At 54.4% G+C, this 18335-nt stretch overlaps 1 protein-coding gene across 1 annotated transcript in view; it reads right to left on the reverse strand.

Moving 5' to 3' along the window:
* LOC132434758 (doublecortin domain-containing protein 2C-like) overlaps window positions 1-16776 on the reverse strand; it is a 74761-nt gene extending 57985 nt beyond the window's left edge. The window contains 4 exon segments of the mRNA XM_060026342.1: window positions 2148-2446; window positions 5980-6149; window positions 6387-6514; window positions 16679-16776. Of these exon segments, the coding sequence (XP_059882325.1) occupies window positions 2148-2446; window positions 5980-6149; window positions 6387-6514; window positions 16679-16776 (695 nt within the window).
* Between the last annotated feature and the right edge of the window lie 1559 nt (window positions 16777-18335).

Genomic DNA, 18335 nt, shown 5'->3' on the forward strand with positions numbered 1-18335 from the left:
AAGATGATTATTACAAAAACCAAAGTAGTGGTTACCTGTGGGCAAAGGATGGGAGTGGAGGTAGGTTTTTGAAACGCTGGTAACGCTCTTTTGCGTAATCTGGGCTGTAGTTTACACAGAGGCTGGCTTTATTACTGTTCTTTAAACTGTACATAAAACTGTATACACTCTTCCGTATATACGATACATCTCACAATAAAAGAAACAGGAGTTAACAACAATGTAAGGAATGGTAATAACATCTTTACGGGCAGACACAAGAGATGAGTGAAGCCAGGGCAGCCCAGGAATTCAGAGGATTAAGAAACAAAACAATTTTCTCCCTTCCGTTTGGCAAAGGAAGCCTCTTCTGAGGTCCTTCACCTAGACAGAATTAACCCTGTGCTTCTGTCCTAGCTGTTACCACTTTCTCTTTTGTGGTGACTTCTGTTTGTCTCTTATCTCCCCAAAACATACACTGTAAGGCCCTCTGCAGCAGCCCTGAGGCTGCCCTACAGGGAGATGCGCACAATAGCTTTTGTTAAGGACCTGCAAGACACCTTTGGTTTGCAATGACATTTGTATAATGACAGTTACCAAGAAAGCTTAGAGAAGTTACAAGGATTATAAGTGCACAAAAGACTGAGGTACTCTTGGGAAGAAAAGTAAGAGTATAAACAGAAGAGTGTGCTATAACCCCATTTGCAGTAAGATCTCAAAGAGAATGCAATACCAGTCCCAGGCTAAACAAAAAAGAATCAAATCGACGCTTTGAGTGGGTGCCCACAAGTACAACTGACAGCCTGAATGTGGCCCATCTCCACTATGGCTTTCTGAGTGGCCCTGACGTTGATACACGGGCCTGTTCCACCAGGACAGCCGCCATCTGTCCGCGGCTGCTGTCCTGATGGCAGCAGACGCTGGGGCGGGTGTCCTTGCTCCCAGGCCAGCATTCGGAGGCTGTACTGTAGGCCGGCATTGCGTCAGGTGCCAGGATTTCAGAAATCACGGGTGCCTGTCCTCTGTAGGGTCTTAACCAGCAGGATAGAGAGCAGCGAGCTGGGCCGACAGCACAGCTCAGTAAGTGCTCTCAGGGAAGGAGGCGTGCCCAGGTCCCGGGGACACCAGCCTGGACAAGCTGTAACCCAGCTCGGCGTTCTGCCTGCCAGCGTGCTCCCTCCGGTGGCCACTCCCTTTCTTCCTGCAGACCTTCGCGAAGAAGTCACCTTTTCAAAGAGGCGACCCTGGGCACCCTATTTTCACTGCCACACCCGCCGCCCCCTCTCCCCATCCTCTTTCTAATTCTCTCCAATACTGATGGGTCGGGAGATAGTAGCTGGCCTGCCCTGCCCACAAGGCGAGCAGGGGCGATGTCCGGGGGCATGCAGGGTGCACTGCGGCCCGAGGAGGCCTCGCAGACAAAGTCCATACAGGACGGCGGCGCTGGGCGGGGGCAGAAGTGGGACGCGTTCCCCAGCCTCGCGAGGACAGGACGGGCCACCAGACCTGAGCAGACCCGGGTCGTGTTCCCTGGCACCGCGGGGACAGGACGGGCCACCAGGCCGCGGCAGACCCGGGTCGCGGTCCCCGGCCCCGCGGGGACAGGACGGGCCACCAGGCCGCGGCAGGCCCGGGTCGCGGTTCCCAGCCCCGCGAGGACAGGACGGGCCGCCAGGCCGGGGCAGACCCGGGTCGCGGTCCCCGGCCCCGCGGGGACAGGACGGGCCGCCAGGCCGCGGCAGACCCGGGTCGCGGTCCCCGGCCCCGCGGGGACAGGACGGGCCACCAGGCCGCGGCAGGCCCGGGTCGCGGTTCCCAGCCCCGCGGGAACAGGACGGGCCACCAGGCCGCGGCAGGCCCGGGTCGCGGTTCCCAGCCCCGCGAGGACAGGACGGGCCGCCAGGCCGCGGCAGACCCGGGTCGCGGTCCCCGGCTCCGCGGGGACAGGACGGGCCACGAGGCCTGGGCAGACCGGGTCGCGGTTCCCAGCCCCGCGGGGACAGGACGGGCCACCAGGCCGCGGCAGGCCCGGGTCGCGGTTCCCAGCCCCGCGAGGACAGGACGGGCCGCCAGGCCGCGGCAGACCCGGTCGCGGTCCATAGCCCCGCGGGGCGAGGCGATGGAGCCGGGGGGCGGGCGCAGAGGCCGGGGGGCGCGGCGGCACTTACTCCAGCTTCCTGAAGCGCTCGCGCCCGGCCGCCACGTACTTGCCGCCGGCCTGCAGCGCGTCCAGCTCGCTCACCGGGCGCCCGCGCGTCGGCGTGAAGAGGCGCCGCGCACCGCAGGGCACCTCCACCTGCTCCGTCAGCGGCTCCAGCAGCGCCTCGAAGGTGGCCACGGGGCGCCGCGACAGCGCGAACTTGCGGCCCACGTAGAACCGGTCCCCGTTGCGGTACACCACGATGGTTCTGGCGGGCGCGGGTTCCACCAGCACGTGCGGCGCGCGCGAGCTCACGGCCCGCACCGCCTATGCGCTCCGCCGCCGGACAGCCGGGCTGCCTGGGCCACGGCCGCCACCGCCCGCGCTGACGCCACCGGCGATTGCGACCGCAGCGCGCTGCCGCCCGGGAGAGGACACGTGAGGGGGAAGCAGAGCCGGGACGGGTGACGGGGCATCAGAGTCCGGACAGGTGAGGACGGCAGAGCTGGAGAAAGGGACGGGGCGCGGCTCCCGCGAAGGCGGCGGGAGGGCAGGGGGCGAGGCACTGGGCACCCACCGCGACCCCTCCCACTACTCCTCCGCCCTCCGACGCGCAAGACGTGGGGAGATGGCGGGTAGCAGCACCGTCTTGACAATTAAAACTGCGTCAGGGAGGAATTGTCAGGAACCGTGCAGAGCGTGGGAGAAACTGGAATACGAGGCGCAGCTGGCACGTGGTATCGCAAAGGTGCAGCGTTCGGGACGCACCTTCATTTGGGGGAAGAACAAGTCAAGGGCCTGTATGTCCTTGGGAGAGTCGTGCCCTATTCTTTTCTTTTGGCTGCGTTGGGCCTTCGTTGCTGCGTGCCGTCGTGTCATTGTGGTGGCTTCTCTCGTTGTGGAGCATGGGCTCTAAGCGTGTGGGCTCAGTGGTTGTGGCTCGTGGGCTCTAGAGCGCAGGCTCGGTAGCTGTGGTGCACGGGCTTAGTTACTGCACAGCATGTGGGATCTTCCCAGATCAGGGATCGAACCCTTGTCCCCCGCACTGGCAGGCAGATTCTTAACCACTGCGCCACCAGGGAAGCCCTTGCTTGCTTTTTGTATGGCGCGTAGTAGGTGTTTGCATTGTTTTGTTGTTGTTGAACTAATAACTCCAGGAAGGCCAAAAAGCAATTGGGAAATTCACCACAGATGAATGTTTGGTGTCAGAAATCAGCATTGCTAAATCCTACACCGACTCACACGAGAGCCTCACATTTTTATCTTTACAACACATTGCTTTGCAATGCAATTGGGAATACTAAAGCTAATATTCTCAAAATCAAATAGCTGCTGAGAACCACAGCAGCCTGAGATTAGGTCTGCAGAGCAGAAAATAGCTACGAAGATCCATTCACATTATCTGATTCTAATAAAATGAATGCTTTTTATTTGTTTGATTATTTCCTAGAAGGTGGAAGCCAAGCTTTTTTATACAAAAGCTCAAAATCATTCATCAGAGTATTCTGCTGAAGGCAGCCCTATATATCTGTACATGAACGATTTGGTGAAACTGAGTGATCTGAAAAAAAAACTGTGCACCAGTGGTTGCACATATATATCATTTACATAGACTTTAAATCGTACACTTAAACGGGTGAATCGCATGTTATGTGAATTACAATAAAGCTGATGGTTGTGTGTACATAGCACTTCAACTAATGGACCTGTGAAACAGACATTGTTAGGAGATATCTAGCCCAACACAACTTAGTTCCATCACATCCTAGTTTAATTGATAGTTTTTCCTAACTCCCTATGGATGGGGACGCTAAGACAAGAATTTCCTAGCGCACTAAAAGGGCAAATTATAACCCTGAAATGCTAGAGCAAGAAGGAAAGGGTGACTTCATTTTGTATTTTTAAAACCTGCCAACATTAACTAAAGAAGCCACAGCGCTGGAGAGGGGCCCACATCATATTTACCAGGGAAAGGTTGAGCCGTATGTGACCTCACCTCTGCCACGAGTTGACAGGAAAACAACTGTAGCTGGAAGCAGGATTTCCCGGTTGAAGCTCTGTCATGGGAACCAAACAATTCCAATCATTGGACTTCAGCTAGCAGTAAATATAAAAATGTTAGTGTTGGCTCTAGGCAACAATAAATTCTCTCACTCTAATGCCCGTGTGGGGCTTACAGGACAGGACATTTTGTAATAAAAATTAATGATGGATGCCTAATGGAACACTTTAATAAAAATACTAATAAGGATCAAGTGTCAGTTTTAATAAACAGAATAAAGGCCTGCTTTTTTTTTTTCACCCTGGTCAAAATAGCCACTGGGTGGTGGTGAAAGGGGATGGACAGGGAGGTCTGGGAAAGAGCCTCCAAAGGCCTTCACCTTGAGGGCTCACAGAAAGGAGCAGCCGGGATGTGCTGTGAATGTTCACATAAAACCCGGGCTCTTCCCGTGGACCGTGGCTTAAATGGGTCGGCCTGAACCTCTCAACAGTTTCCCTAGATCAGTGCTCCTCAACTGGAAGGGCCCATTTGTTGTTACCATTATGTATTTCCCAGCCAGCGCTGGATCGACGCTTTTGTAAAACGCAATATAAATTAATTACTAGACAAACTTGGAAAAACAAGAATGTACCGAAACACAAGCCAAATTGTTTATTGTATTAAATTCATCAGGCATAACGTTACTTTGTCCAATTGCTATCAAAATTACTTAAGGCGTCAATTTCTGTATTTACCTCATCGGGCATCATTTTGCAGCGGGGTCCCTGCGAGCAGACCGCCCTGTGGGAAGCAGAGCCCTAGACCTCACATAGGCCGTGGTACAGGGGTTGCACAAACCTCTCCAGATACCTCTTCAGGGTCACACAGGGCAAGTACACATGCACGAGCTGTGCCAGGTTGAGTGCATGGCCGAGCGAGGAGGGCTGCTCCCTTGCTGTCGTAACAGCCCGTGACAAGACCCCGTTCCTTGGGGAGACATACCTTAGCAATGGCTTCAGACTCCTCAGGGCTGGCTGTGGCTCATGTCCTGACTTCTCGTTGTGGGATTTCTGGTTGTTTATCTGAAGTTAGAGTGACCGTTAGGGTTACGGTTTGTGTTCAAAATCAGAGGATATATATACCCTCTTAGCGGATTGTGTGGTCATTTTCATTTTGCCAAATAACGCTAGAGACATTGTTTCTTAAGTCAATGTATCAGATGATCAAAGTAACAGACACACATGTTAAAGTTCCTCAGTATTTAAATTACCGATGGTAACTTCAAAAAGAGGTGCAGAACATATGGTGGTACGTCTGTTCATTAAATAATAAATATCGTTTCCAAGTTCAAACTTCAACAAATTTATCACATGAGTAGAGTTTTCAGAAAGCTTGATTAGTAAAGTTTTGGAATATTGTAAGTCAATTCCAGAGACACTACTTCCCCCAAAGGCATCCTTAGAATTGATACATGGGCGATTCAGAAATAGAAGCACTCGTGGACAGTTGAAGGGCTTGCTGAAGGCATCTTAGTCATTGTCTGCTAGTCGTTCCTGCTTGTAAAGGAGCATCCCTCCTATCATCATGTGACTTTTCGGGTTCCCCAGCTGCCTTCCAGGAGGTGAGCCCATTCATGTCCAAGGAGCCTCATACAGTGCTGTGCACAGAGTGCTTCCAAAATACGTTTGCTAACTGACATGATTTCTCTTTCCCAAGTACATGTATAGACATGCACTTAATGGTACATGTTGCCAAAAAATTAACTCTGGGACCAACCTTGGAGGATGCCAATTAAAGAGCCTTATGAGTCACATGGCCCATTATTCCAGGGTGTGGAAAGGAACCCTTTCTGGAAAGCCCACGGCTGCCGTGTCATTACGCAGACCAGGGCAGCCAAAAGGGGGCAGGTACGCTGGTCCCACAGGTGGCTCAGACCTGGCTTCACATCCTCCAGGTGGTCCAGGCAGCCCACTCCTGCCACCTGCCCCAGCACCTGCTCACCAAAGCGCACAGTGACGTGCAGGGGCACCGTGGGGTGGGGAGGGGTGGCTTGCAGAGAGTGGGAATAATGAAATCTAAATCAGGTTGAAGAACACTGTTAAGCTAAAAATCAAAACTCACAGAGCACTTGAGTGGGAATCTCACTGTAAAGCTCCCGTGGCAACAAAGGGGCCTCTAGACAAGTTGCTGAGCCTGTCTGAGTGGGAAGTGTGCGGTCGGGGGCAGATGGGCCTCACCACCCCACAGTGCTCCTTCCCGGGGTAGGGCCACTGGTTCCCGAGGCACCTTCTTCACAGTTTGCCACTTGAATCGACACTCGAGGAGCATAATCTCCTCGTGTGAAGTGAGAGGTGTCCACATAGAAGCCCCGGATGACCCCTGTACTCCCAGCTGGACGATACACCAGTCGTGACCTGGAGACAACAGCAACACCCGCCTCAGACTGAATTCGGCAGACGAAGCACATGAGTGAACAAAACGACAATGAAAATAAAACACCAGAAACGCACTCCTCCCATCACAGAAAAACGTGTGTGGGTTCCTTCTTGACCGTGACTTCAAGATCTCTCCTGACGTGGCCGTACATGACCGCCGTTCCCGCGTGAGTCCTCAACTCTGATCAGACCAGAACGTGAACAGGCCTTGGATTCTGAGAGCAATTCTGATTCCAAACTCATCATTTCCTGAGTTGTGTGTGTCTTTGGCAAATTGACCTCTCTGAGTCTCAGGTCTTCAACTGTGAATCAAGGATGAGATTGGCTTCCAAAAGGTTCAGCTGTGGGAATTCCCGGGCGGTCCAGTGGTTAAGACTCCGCGCTTTCACTGCTGAGGGCCCGGGTGCGGTCCCTGTTCCGGGAACTAATATCCCACAAGCTGCATGGCCAAAACAAACTAACAAAAAGTTTAGCTGTGACTCTGGCGTAGGGAACACGCAGCCCAGCTCGCCGGCACTCGGTATCGAGCTGGGTCTCCTAGAAACATCGTGCTCTTTGCCATCTCAAGCTTCAGGGGTTTCCTACAGCCCCAGCCAGGCGCCCTCCTTGGCATCAGCTAAGTCTAAGAACTCTTGATCAGTGTGTCGCTGTGTTGTTCTTGGTTTCTGGCCGTCAGATACAGACCCACCTTAAAACGTCCAGACGTATTAGAACCTCATAAGGTCTGGAGGACCACAGAAATACAGAAAATTAGAAATATCCAATATTTGTGTGATACTTGAGATGATAGAAAAAGAGCCCAATTAGCCCAGTGCTGGATTGATTTCCTCTTACAGGCATTTCTTTCACTGTATTTTGATTGATGAGTAGCGATGAGTGAAAGTAGCATCTTCAGGTTACATAAAAGACAGGATGGATCTTGGCTCAATTCCCAGCTTATGTCACCAGTGATGTGACCTGGGCTAAGTGAATGAGGCTGTTTCCATGGCAATCAGGCGGGACAAGAACACCTGCTTCAGAGAGGGATTCTGAAGCTGAATGCAGCGCATGTACCAAATGCTGTTTGCGCAGCTCGGATCCTTCGTCACAGCCCTCATCATCCTTTCCTTTTCCTAACGAAGCGTTTACACCCTCCTATTTGCACAGATGACCAGGGCGCGCACGACCTCTCCTGAATTCTTAGAGCCTGATGGTCAGAAGGGACATCAGAGGCGACAGAGCATTCCAAGGGCCCCAGGTTAAAATCGACCCCAAACGTACACTGCTTTCCAACAGCCCCTGGTTTTAAACTTCGCAAGCGTGAATGAACAGAGTCATCATCTTACCTGGGATTCTTTTCCCTCTGGTCTGCCATCCAGACATCCACTTCCTAAACTCCGTGTGCTCGTGGAAAGCAAAGACGTGTGACAGAGGATCGTTAACATCCAGGCGAGAGCCCAGGCTAAAGGGACAGATGGGCAGTGCAGACAGGGGCTCTAGGCGAGACCGCAGCAGGCGCAGTGGTGTCTGCCCCACCTTCACGCCCAGGGAACCTGCTCCAAATCAGGGGGTGCCGCCTTATCTCTGTATTGCCTTCAGAGAAAGAAGTCCTACTTCTCTGTGGGCCTTTATTCACAGAATTAGCCACCGAGAGCAAAAGGTAAGACCACATAGGATTCATTCCACGAGCCCCGTCACTGGTGCAACTCCCGACTGCAACCTAGGTACCTCCCAAAAGGCTGTTGAGCAAAGCGAGAAAGGGCAGTCGGATTCCCAAAGCAACCCCGAAAAGACCACGTAACCAGGAATTCAGCCGACGTCAGAGGAAAAGTAGGCTCGATGCTGGGGTCCCGCTGAGCACCCAGCGCCCCACGCTCTGAGCTGCTCCGTGGCCACATGTGAAAGCGAACACTCTGACATCACAGAAGCCAGCGGCGGGCCCGGGGGAGGCTCAGCTCGGCCCCTCATGGAGCCTTAGACAAACGGCTGCGTCCCACCGCTTAACCGGAGGACAGCAGTGGTGAGCACATCCCCCGAAGACTGTTTCCAAGTTGAAGTAACACTTGGGAAGCCCCTTGCACATGTTATGTGTTTAAAAGTACATAATATATTAGAAGAATATGCCAGTCTTATCAGAGTGTTAATTCTACAAAGGGAAGGAGCCAATTGGCATTGAATTCGTGGTGAAAGGGACTTTAGCTTTACCTGTAATATCCTTTTTCTTTTCAAATAGGAGAATCTGTGTGTGTGTGTATATATATATATATATATATATATATATATACATACATACACATCTTAAGTGGTCTGTAAGTGTGAACATATGTGTGTATATATAGAGAGAATATATATATATATATATATATATATATATATATACACACACACACACACACTAGAGTGGAGTGTAGGAAATAAGGCCCATTCTCTCTCTCGCCAACTTCCCCAAGCCCGGCTCCCCACAGACACCCCGCCTTACGGTTGGCATGAACCCTTTCCAGCATGTCTCCTGCACACATGGCCTGCCTGGACCTCTGTCCCAGCGCGTGGGCAGCCTGCTCAGGTTATGATGGCCACATCATTCCATATCTGAAAGACCCCAGGGTTCTTTAACTAGCTCCCCACTAGGGGACATTGAGGTTGGCTTTTTCCCCTTCAAGCAACACTGGAATGAATATTTTCTACATATCTTTGTGTACTTGTGCAAATAAGGTAGGTCTGTGGAATAGCAAAGTCAAGGTGTGGATGCATTTCAATTTTTTCAAAGATAGACGTATGGTGAATCGTAAGAGCTCTGACAATGACGGCTGTGTGACCTAGAGCAAGCTAATCAACATCTCTGTTCCTCATTTTACGGTCATTTTCTCCAACGGGTAAGTTAGCATATGCAAGGTGTCCTCAGAGGGTCAGACTTCAGCGTGCTCTGGACCTGGCCAGGTCCTGCCCAGAAGGAGCAGCTGTGCCACCAGAGTGGCCAGATGGCCAGAAATCACATCACCAGGCCAGAGTCCGCACCCCACCCGACGGCAGTCACACCCGCTGCCGGGCCTCTGCGTCCATCATCCCTCACGAGAGAACTCTCGCTGCTCTCACTGGTGGGACAGGGTGGCAGTATTCCAGCAGAGTTCCGGTTCTTCCCCATATTTATCAGTATTTTCTCTTTTTAATAAACATGTCCTACATTTTTATAATTAGGCAGGTAAAACATTTTCAAAAAAATTCAAGATCTGCCCCACTTTTCTTCCCATCACGGATTATGAACACCACGTGGGGCAGAGAGAAATACAGGAGGATCTCAGTGATTTCCCCCGTAGAGCAAAGTGGTCCCAAATTCCTGTGTCAGGTCCCCGTCTGTCTCTGCCACGTCTTAGCATGAGTGGAGGCTGATTTCTACACTTTTCTGCTGTTCTAATATGCTAATTCACTGATTGGCATCATGTGACTCCCAGCCCAAGTACCCTGGGAGATTTTAATTAGCAGGGCTTCGTGGATTACCCCACCCCAGCACTTCGCAGAGGCCAATTTACAGTACCTTTATAAGGTTTTCTGCAGGAGCAAAAAAGTCATCTGTTGCAAATAAAATCTAACCAAGGAAAGAAAGAAGTAAGGATAAAATAACCATAAATTACAAACCACTTTATTTCATTCCCTAGTGAAACATTAGGAGCTGCAGTAAAAAGGAAACGTGAAACTGCCTGGGGGGAGAGAAACAATGTGCAATTAAGTCACAATGTGCTTTTAACGTTTAGATTTCATTGCCTGCTTCCCCCTTAATCTTTCCTTCCCACGCTTCTTTCTTAATCCCCTTTACCATCTGGATGCAAAAGTGCTAACTTCTTACACTTGGAAAGAAAATAAACCAACTTATTTTCAAGAACAAAGGACATTGGGCTTTGTGAATCTTTCACAGAGCAAGGGCAAAAAATTTAAAAAGGGGGAGGCACAAGGTCACCCCTGTGTCTCAGCCAGCTCATCAGAGGATGTCCTGCAGGTAGTCTGGCCTGGTGATTTGCTAACCAAAGCAGAACTTCTTTTTTCTTTTGGCCACGCTGCTAGGCTAGCAGGATCTTAGTTCCCGGACCAGGAATTGAACCCAGGCCATGGCAGTGAGAGCACCAAGCCCTAAACACTGGGCCGCCAGGAAACTCCCAAAGCAGACCATTTCTGAGAGTAAGGTGTAAAGTGGCTGCTGGCCACCCTACTGAACCTGGGGCCCAGGGACACCTGTGGTCTGGAAAGGATGCAGTGTCCTGGCCTCTGACGCCAGCCAGAACCCAAAAGGCAGGGGAGGACCTGGCTGTTCTGGAGCTGCCAGCGGTTTGGGTGACCTAGCTTGTGGGGCTGTTGCGATGTGCGACCTGCATCAATGAAAAAAATGCTGCTGCCGTATCAGTAAACAAAGGATGTTGGGCCATCGAGCCATCACATTGCAGCCGCCCAGATGGTGAGCCCTGAGGGAGCTCAGGATGGAAACAGGATGCCCGCCACCAAGCCCTCAGCCCCTGCAGCCACCCCCTGAAGACAGGGGGCCCCCTGCGGGGACTCAGGATGAAAAAGCACAGGATCCTGGCCCCAGGTAGCTGAGGTGCGGATCAAAGGAACGATTCCGGTGAGCGCAGACTCTTGCCTCTTCCCATGCATAGAAAAGGGCTGAATTCATTAACCTGAGATGTGTGGTTTTCTTTAATGAACAGTCATCTTTGATGTTGCGACTACCTGGTCTTTGTGGCAAAAACCCCTGTAGATCCTGGTTCCTCCCCGACCTCTGCACAGCGGTCCCTCAGCGCTACTGACAGGCTGCGTCCTGGGCTTAAGTCCTCAGTTTTGTCCGCCAAATAAAACATAACTCTCAACTTTGAGGTTGTGCAGGGGTTGTTTTGGTTGACACCTGCCCCTGAGAATGTAGCAGAGCGAGCGAAGCACAGGGAGCTGACCTGGGAGTCCCTCCCCTGCCCCAGGGCCTAAACCCTGGGACACAGGGGCCCTCACCTACCCTCCAGGGTCCTGCCCCTCAGGCCCCCCGTCAACTCCCTTTGCTGCATCCTCTGTCTGGCCAGCTCCCTCCCCTCCTGAGGAGTCCTTTGAGCATCACTTACCTACGTGGTTCTCCGTGCTTCCCCACCCCACGCCGCGCCCTGGCCTGCCTTGTTGCCTGCGCTGGTCTAGACGTCTCCGGGCAGAGTGTAGGCTCTGGAGGGCAGGCCTGGGTCTTTCCCTCTGTGCCTTACCTGGCGCCTCGCACACCACGTTAAGCTCTCCACGTGATTCTCCTACTGAAGTCTGAGGACCACTCATCTCTACTGTAAGAAAACACAGAGGGCCGGGGAATTCTTTTCACAGGTGCAAAATGTCTTTTTGTTTAAACCTCAGACAATGCTGCCTTTGCTCATAACTGTCGCCAATTGAAGAGAAGTTCTCGGAAGCCTTTTGCAATAATGGGCTTTCTCAAGGAGGCCGCCCTTGGGTCTGATTCGTGATCTTCTAGTCGGGGTCCCTGCAGTGGTAAGTGAGCTGGAACCTCGGCCTGGGTGCTTTAAGTGCTTCTTCTCACCCTGAGAGACCCACTGACTTTCCTCCTACGAACTCAGGTGCCACACCCATCCGAGGCCATCCAAGGAGAAGAGTGGGCAGGGTGAGGTGGGCGGGGCTGGAGCGTGGGAGGGGCAGAGAGGCCCCATCCAAGGCTATCCAAGGAGAAGAGTGGGCAGGATGAGGTGGGCGGGGCTGGAGCGTGGGAGGGGCAGAGAGGCCCCATCCAAGGCTATCCAAGGAGAAGAGTGGGCAGGATGAGGTGGGCGGAGCTGGAGCGTGGGAGGGGCAGAGAGGCCCCATCCAAGGCTATCCAAGGAGAAGAGTGGGCAGGATGAGGTGGGCGGGGCTGGAGCGTGGGTGGGCGGAGCTGGAGCGTGGGAGGGGCAGAGAGGCCTCTGGAGGGGGGCTGCTGTGTGGGCGCTGAGGGAACAAACGGGAGGCCGGCTGAGGTTCCCCAGAAACAGACGGGTGTGCTGCATCTTCTCTGGAGAAGCAAACACAGGGCCCGGGGACTCTGTACTGGTGTCCAGTCAGACTTTGCCCATAGGCAGACTCCCTTGGTTGATTGGGTCTGAGTTCAATAAGGCGACCCATAAACACACACTTCCTCACTGCAAGGAACGAGTCCAGGAGGAGAGAGCAGCCAGGGCACACCACTGATCCCAACAACAGAGACATGCACGGAGGGCCTGGGTGTCGGCACCGCCTGTCCACCCTGTGGTGGGCAGAAGGCCCCCCAGCAATGTTGCTCCCCAGTCCCGGAAACCTGTGCCTGCATCACCTCACACGGCAAGGAGAGTTTGCAGCTGGGACCAAGGTTATAGACCCTGTGAGAGGGAGGCAGTTCTGGCTGATCCAGTGGGTTTAGTCTAATCACCTGCGGTGTCTCAGGGAAGCCAGTGGGGGGTCCACAGCTCTGGGACCCGGGGGCTGCGGGCTCACCAAACCCTCTGCTCACGGCCCCCCCCCCACCTCTACTGATGGAGCAGCCAGGTCTGTAGGGAAACGGGGAGGAGCCCCCAGACCCGACCACCTGCTCAGACCACCTATGGCATCTACTTCTAAATCCGTCTAAATCTGGAATCCCTTACTAGTTCATTTAAAAGTAGCTTTTAGGGCTTCCCTGGTGGCGCAGTGGTTGAGAGTCCGCCTGCCGATGCCGGGGACGCGGGTTCGTGCCCCGGTCAGGGAGGATCCCACATGCCGCGTAGCGGCTGGGCCTGTGAGCCATGGCCACTGAGCCTGCACGTCCGGAGCCTGTGCTCCGCGGCGGGAGAGGCCACAACAGTGAGACGCCCGCGTACCGCAAAAAAAAAAAAAAAAAAGTAGCTTTTAGGGGCTTCCCTGGTGGCGTAGTGGTTAAAAATCCGCCTGCCAATGCAGGGGACACGGGTTCAAGCCCTGGTCCGGGAAGATGCCACAGGCCGTGGAGCAACCTAGCCCGTGTGCCACAACTACTGAGCCTGCGCTCTAGAGCCTGCAAGCCACAACTACTGAAGCCCAGGCGCCTAGAGCCCGTGCTCCGCAACAAGAGAAGCCACCACAATGAGAAGCCCACGCACCACAACGAACAGTGGCTCCTGCTCGCCGCAACTAGAGAAAGCCCACGCGCAGCAACGAAGACCCAATGCAGCCAAGAATAAAAATAATAAATAAATAAATTTATTTTTTTAAATAGAATAAAATTAGCTTTTAAATAATTGTAGGCAAAGAGCAAGATCACCTCTAAAAGGGGCTGTGGCTGAGGCCAGGCTGTGATGTTTAATGAATATGCTAAAGCTTTTCATGCAAACTGCAACTTAGTCATCAGAAATGAGGAGCATTATAATGGGTTATTCCAATGCAGTGAGGCCGTCATCAGAAATGAGGAACATTATAATGGGTTGTTCCAATGCAGTGAGGCCGTCATCAGAAATGAGGAACATTATAATGGGTTGTTCCAATGCAGTGAGGCCGTCATCAGAAATGAGGAACATTATAATGGGTTGTTCCAATGCAGTGAGGCCGTCATCAGAAATGAGGAACATTATAATGGGTTATTCCAATGCAGTGAGGCCGTTAGTTTCTCTTGGTGGAAAAAAGCATAATCTTGACATTTCACAGTCAAAAGCTGTTTTCCTCTGGGATTTGTCTTAAAATAGGAAGGTGCGACGGGGTGAGTCTAAGAAATGTGGGAGGGTGGTCTCCCTCTGAGGAGCAAGCCAGGCTGTCCCGACAATTCCCATTCAAGAACAGAGGCTTCTGTTATCACTGCCGATGGGGCCTAATAAAAAAGCCTCTGGGCAAAAGGCTGAGACTTACAGTGAAATAAAAGAAGTTTATTCAAGTGTGGGACAAAGCTAGAGCGCATACAGGTAGCGATGTGGGGGAGCCCGAGGTCAGCACTGAGATCCCTGGTGGACGTGCTTGGGGATTTGTTCAAGTTTCCCGCGGATGCGTGGCTCTTCTTTGGGACAAAGTTTCATTTCACCTGTGGGCTTAGTTCTTTAGTGTTTTTGTACAGACCAAAGTGGCTAAAACCCCAGCAGAGCAGGACCAGAGCCCAGAGCCACTCAGCACACTCGGGCTGTTCCCAGCTCCGCAAACACCATTCCCGGCATTCAGCCACCCCCAACACCAAACGTCTGCGGAGATCCGTCCCACCCTCACCTCTCAAAGGGTCAAACGCTTGCTGTGCTGATAAATTCCTCTCTGTCGCCCTGTTCTTTCTGCAATAACAACTTTAAAATAGCAAGTTGTTTATAAACAGCCCTCCAAGCTCACCAGGAGTCCTGACGTTCGGTGTTCAGAATCAGGTTTCTTACTTCCCACTAGCCAGCCAAGGTCCCATGGTACTCAGGTGCCAGCAGGAGAAAATTTATAGGGGCCCGAGCCGGGGAGTCAGAGTTTCCCGGGGATGGGCCTCACCTGTGTGATGTCACAAGGGCTGCAGGGAGCTAGAGCTCCAAGCTGAGCAGCCCCTCCCTGCAGAAGCCAAGGGCGCCCCTGCAAGACCCCTGTGCGAGGCCAAGGCAGACCTGGGCCCCCCCGCTGTCGCTGACCCTGCCACTGTCTGCCCCCATCCCTAACAGCAACCTGGCCTGAAGCCCCTCTTCCCTGGTTCCTGGGTCCCCTGGGCTTTGTCTCTAGGAGGCCTCCGTGAGAGCATGTGTTCAGCACACCCAGCAGTGGTTCCAGGCAGAGAAGAGAGCCAGGGGGGCTGAGAACGGGAAGGACCCTCAGCCGGGAAAGCGCAGACGCACACAGAGCTTCCATGGGGGTTAAAGGGTCTCGCGGACCTTGAGAAAGCACACCTGTGCCTCGTGGCAAGAAAGACACATGTCCCAGCCCTGGGAGCCTGGGGTCTGTGGAAGGGCTTCCGGTGAGACGGGGACAGCTGAGCACCTGCCTGACACACGTGGCCACACCTGACACACATGATCACACCTGACACACATGGCCACACCTGACACACGAGGGGCACAGGTGATCACACTCATCATCACACCACCCTGCAGAGCGCTGTTATCACAGATGGAGAAACTGAGGCCCAAGGTTATTCCAGGGAGCCTAAGTCGTAAGCGGCTGAACCGAGCAGGGATTCAGAGCAGCAGGTGTGCCGGAGCGAGGGATCCTCTGATGCCTGGAGGGGTTTCCTGCCTCAAGAACCCCTCCCACTTTCCTTCCTGGATTCTCTTTACCGGGTCTTGGCCTGCCCTGCTCCCCACTGCACCTCCAGTCCTCCGGGATGAAACCAAACTGTCGGGAGAGACTGCCCCCATCCCCTTCCAGAACCTGCCTGGCCCTCCCCCATTCGGCTCCCACTGGACCCTCTGGTCTCAGGGGGCACATGTCTCCCCTTCCAGATGAAATTCTTAAGAACAAAACTCGTCCGTTACTGTTTAAAGTCCCTAAGTTTGGCGGTGGTTTAAGCTACCTTGATATGGTCTGCTTGGGATACCCCATCCTTGTGAAGCAGAGTTTCCCTCCCGCCATCAACACTGCAAACGGCAAGCTTTCCCAGCCTTCCTCATATCTAGGGCACAGACACATACAAAGCCACTGTGTGCGGAATGTTCTCGGTGTGGTGCCTCTGGATCTGTGCAGTGCACAACCTGGGCAGACACACATAACTGGCCTGGAGATCTAGGTACCCAGACAGGCTCGATCCCAATGCTGAATGTGGAGCTCGGCGCGGGCGTGCAGGGCAGTTGCTCCTGTCTGCAGCCGGCTACCAGCAGAGGGACCCTGCAGGCCCTGCATGGTGTATGGGCTTTTCTCCCTTCCGTGTAGCACCCAAGACATTCTCCAGTCTTTCCAAAATTCCTTTGAACTGCCAAAAAGCTTTCAACAATTCCCTTTCTGCTTAAATTAGCCAGACTCAGATTTTTTTGCTTACAGCTAATAAACGCCACCTGCCCTTGGTTCTGATCTGCTAGATTAAACGGGGTTACCCCTGGTGACCACTCCTGGGCCCTCGCCTGCCACCCACCCCCAAGGAAGCAGGTGGGCGCCGTCCAGACCCCCAGGGCGGCAGACGCGGAAGCCAGTTTGTCAAGTCTGGGTGAGGCAGGAACCGACAGACAGAGGCTGCCCCGGGGACAAGAAGGCGTTGAGCCGCGGGTCCCCGCCCGAGAGGAGACACCCTCTTGCCATTCTCGCTGCAGCCCCCCGAAACCCCGCTCGTCCCCCGTGCTGCAGGGGCACCGGGCCCAGGGCGAGGAGTGGAAGCCCATGCTAGAGCTCGCCATGACCCCTACGGTCAGAAGACCAATGCTTTTCCCGACTCCTCTGTTTGTCAGGTCTCCATGGCTGCCGCCACCTGGGGTCACACTCAGGCCTCGATGAGAAGCCACACGGAGCACGGCTGAGTGTTCCCTGAAGGGTCTGGCACTGCTGGGTCTGGGGGGCCCTCCTCCCCTCCCTGCTGCCCTTTGTCCCTTTGTTCTTCTGCATCTGTCTCCCTTCTCCGTTTCTGACTGATCCCCACTCTCTCAATACCTCTGTCTCTCACACACACACGCGCGCATGCATACACACACACACGAACCCCCAGAGCCTCAGTGTGGCGGCGGGCAGCCTAGGGGGCCCGGGACCCCTGCAGCATCGTCTCGCGGGTGCACGTCCCCCCGCGGCCGCTGGGTGGCAGTGTGGACGCGCGGGTACGCCGCCGCCGCCCATCCTCTCCGCCCACGCTGCACCCGGGGCTCAGAGAGGTGGCCGCGCACCAGCTTTCCGGTCACGCCTCGATGCAGCACCTAATAAATCCCGGTTCTCCCCTCAACCAGACCGCCTCCCTCCTGCGCTGCAAATCAGGGGCCGCGGCCCACCCCGCGGGCCCTTCCTGCCGAGCTGGGGGATTCAATTAGCGGCTGTGCTTCTGGCCTCCTGCCGGCTGCGCCTGTCCTATCAAATTGTCTTTGAAACCGTCACAGCCCTGTAGAGGTGTGTGACCCGGGCACAGACAAAGGCCGGCGTGCTTTCCTGCGCTTCGTGCTGGCACAGACCCTCGGAGGCGGGCTCATCGGAGGCGGCGACAGGAGGGGGCGTGGATCGTTTCCCTCTGGTTTCACCTGAGAGCCGAGGCGACACGAGAGCACAAAAGTGGCCCCATCCCAACTCCTCCCCTACCAGGGACGAATCCAGACCCAGGGAGGCGCCGGCTTGCCCTGGGCTGCCCTTGACCCCGGTGAAGAGTCCGGAGGGGTGGGGCACACCTGACCCACCCTAGAGCCAGGGCAGCTCTGTCCAGGTGACCGAGGGCAGTCGCATGGGCCGAGGCCGTCGTGGTGATGCTGGGGAAGCTCCGGCTTCAGGACGCCCTGCCCAACCGCAGTCACCACCTGGTCAGTTCCCTTGCACAGGCCCCCTCACAGGACAGGCACCTGGGCCAGCTCAAGGTCATGGGCCCTGGGCTGTGAGTAGGGGTGCCTGGCTGCCCCACAGGCCCGTGGGTGCAGCGGGGGTCCCGCAGATACCCGGAGCAGAGCCGCTGCCTTGGCCCCTGTGGCACCTACAGCAATAGCACCGGGGCCTGAGCTCCAGTCTGCAGGGCACAAAGAGGACCAGCCCCTGGGGAAGAAGCCAGCGGCACCTTTACTGCGCTGGGCTCTCACCGCACCAGCAGCTCTAGGCAGACGCTCCCCTTCCTCCAAAACAGTCGCTACACAAACACCCTGCAGGCGCGGTCCAGAACGTAGGGCAGCCGGGGCCTCGCTCCCAAGACACGCAGACACACAAGAGGCCCTGGAGAGCGGTGTCCCCGGAGCCCCCTTCTGGCTCCCAGCCCCAGCTGTTTTCCTTTGTGGGT

This window comes from Delphinus delphis, chromosome 12, assembly GCF_949987515.2.
Source record: "Delphinus delphis chromosome 12, mDelDel1.2, whole genome shotgun sequence".
Lineage (NCBI taxonomy): Eukaryota > Metazoa > Chordata > Mammalia > Artiodactyla > Delphinidae > Delphinus > Delphinus delphis.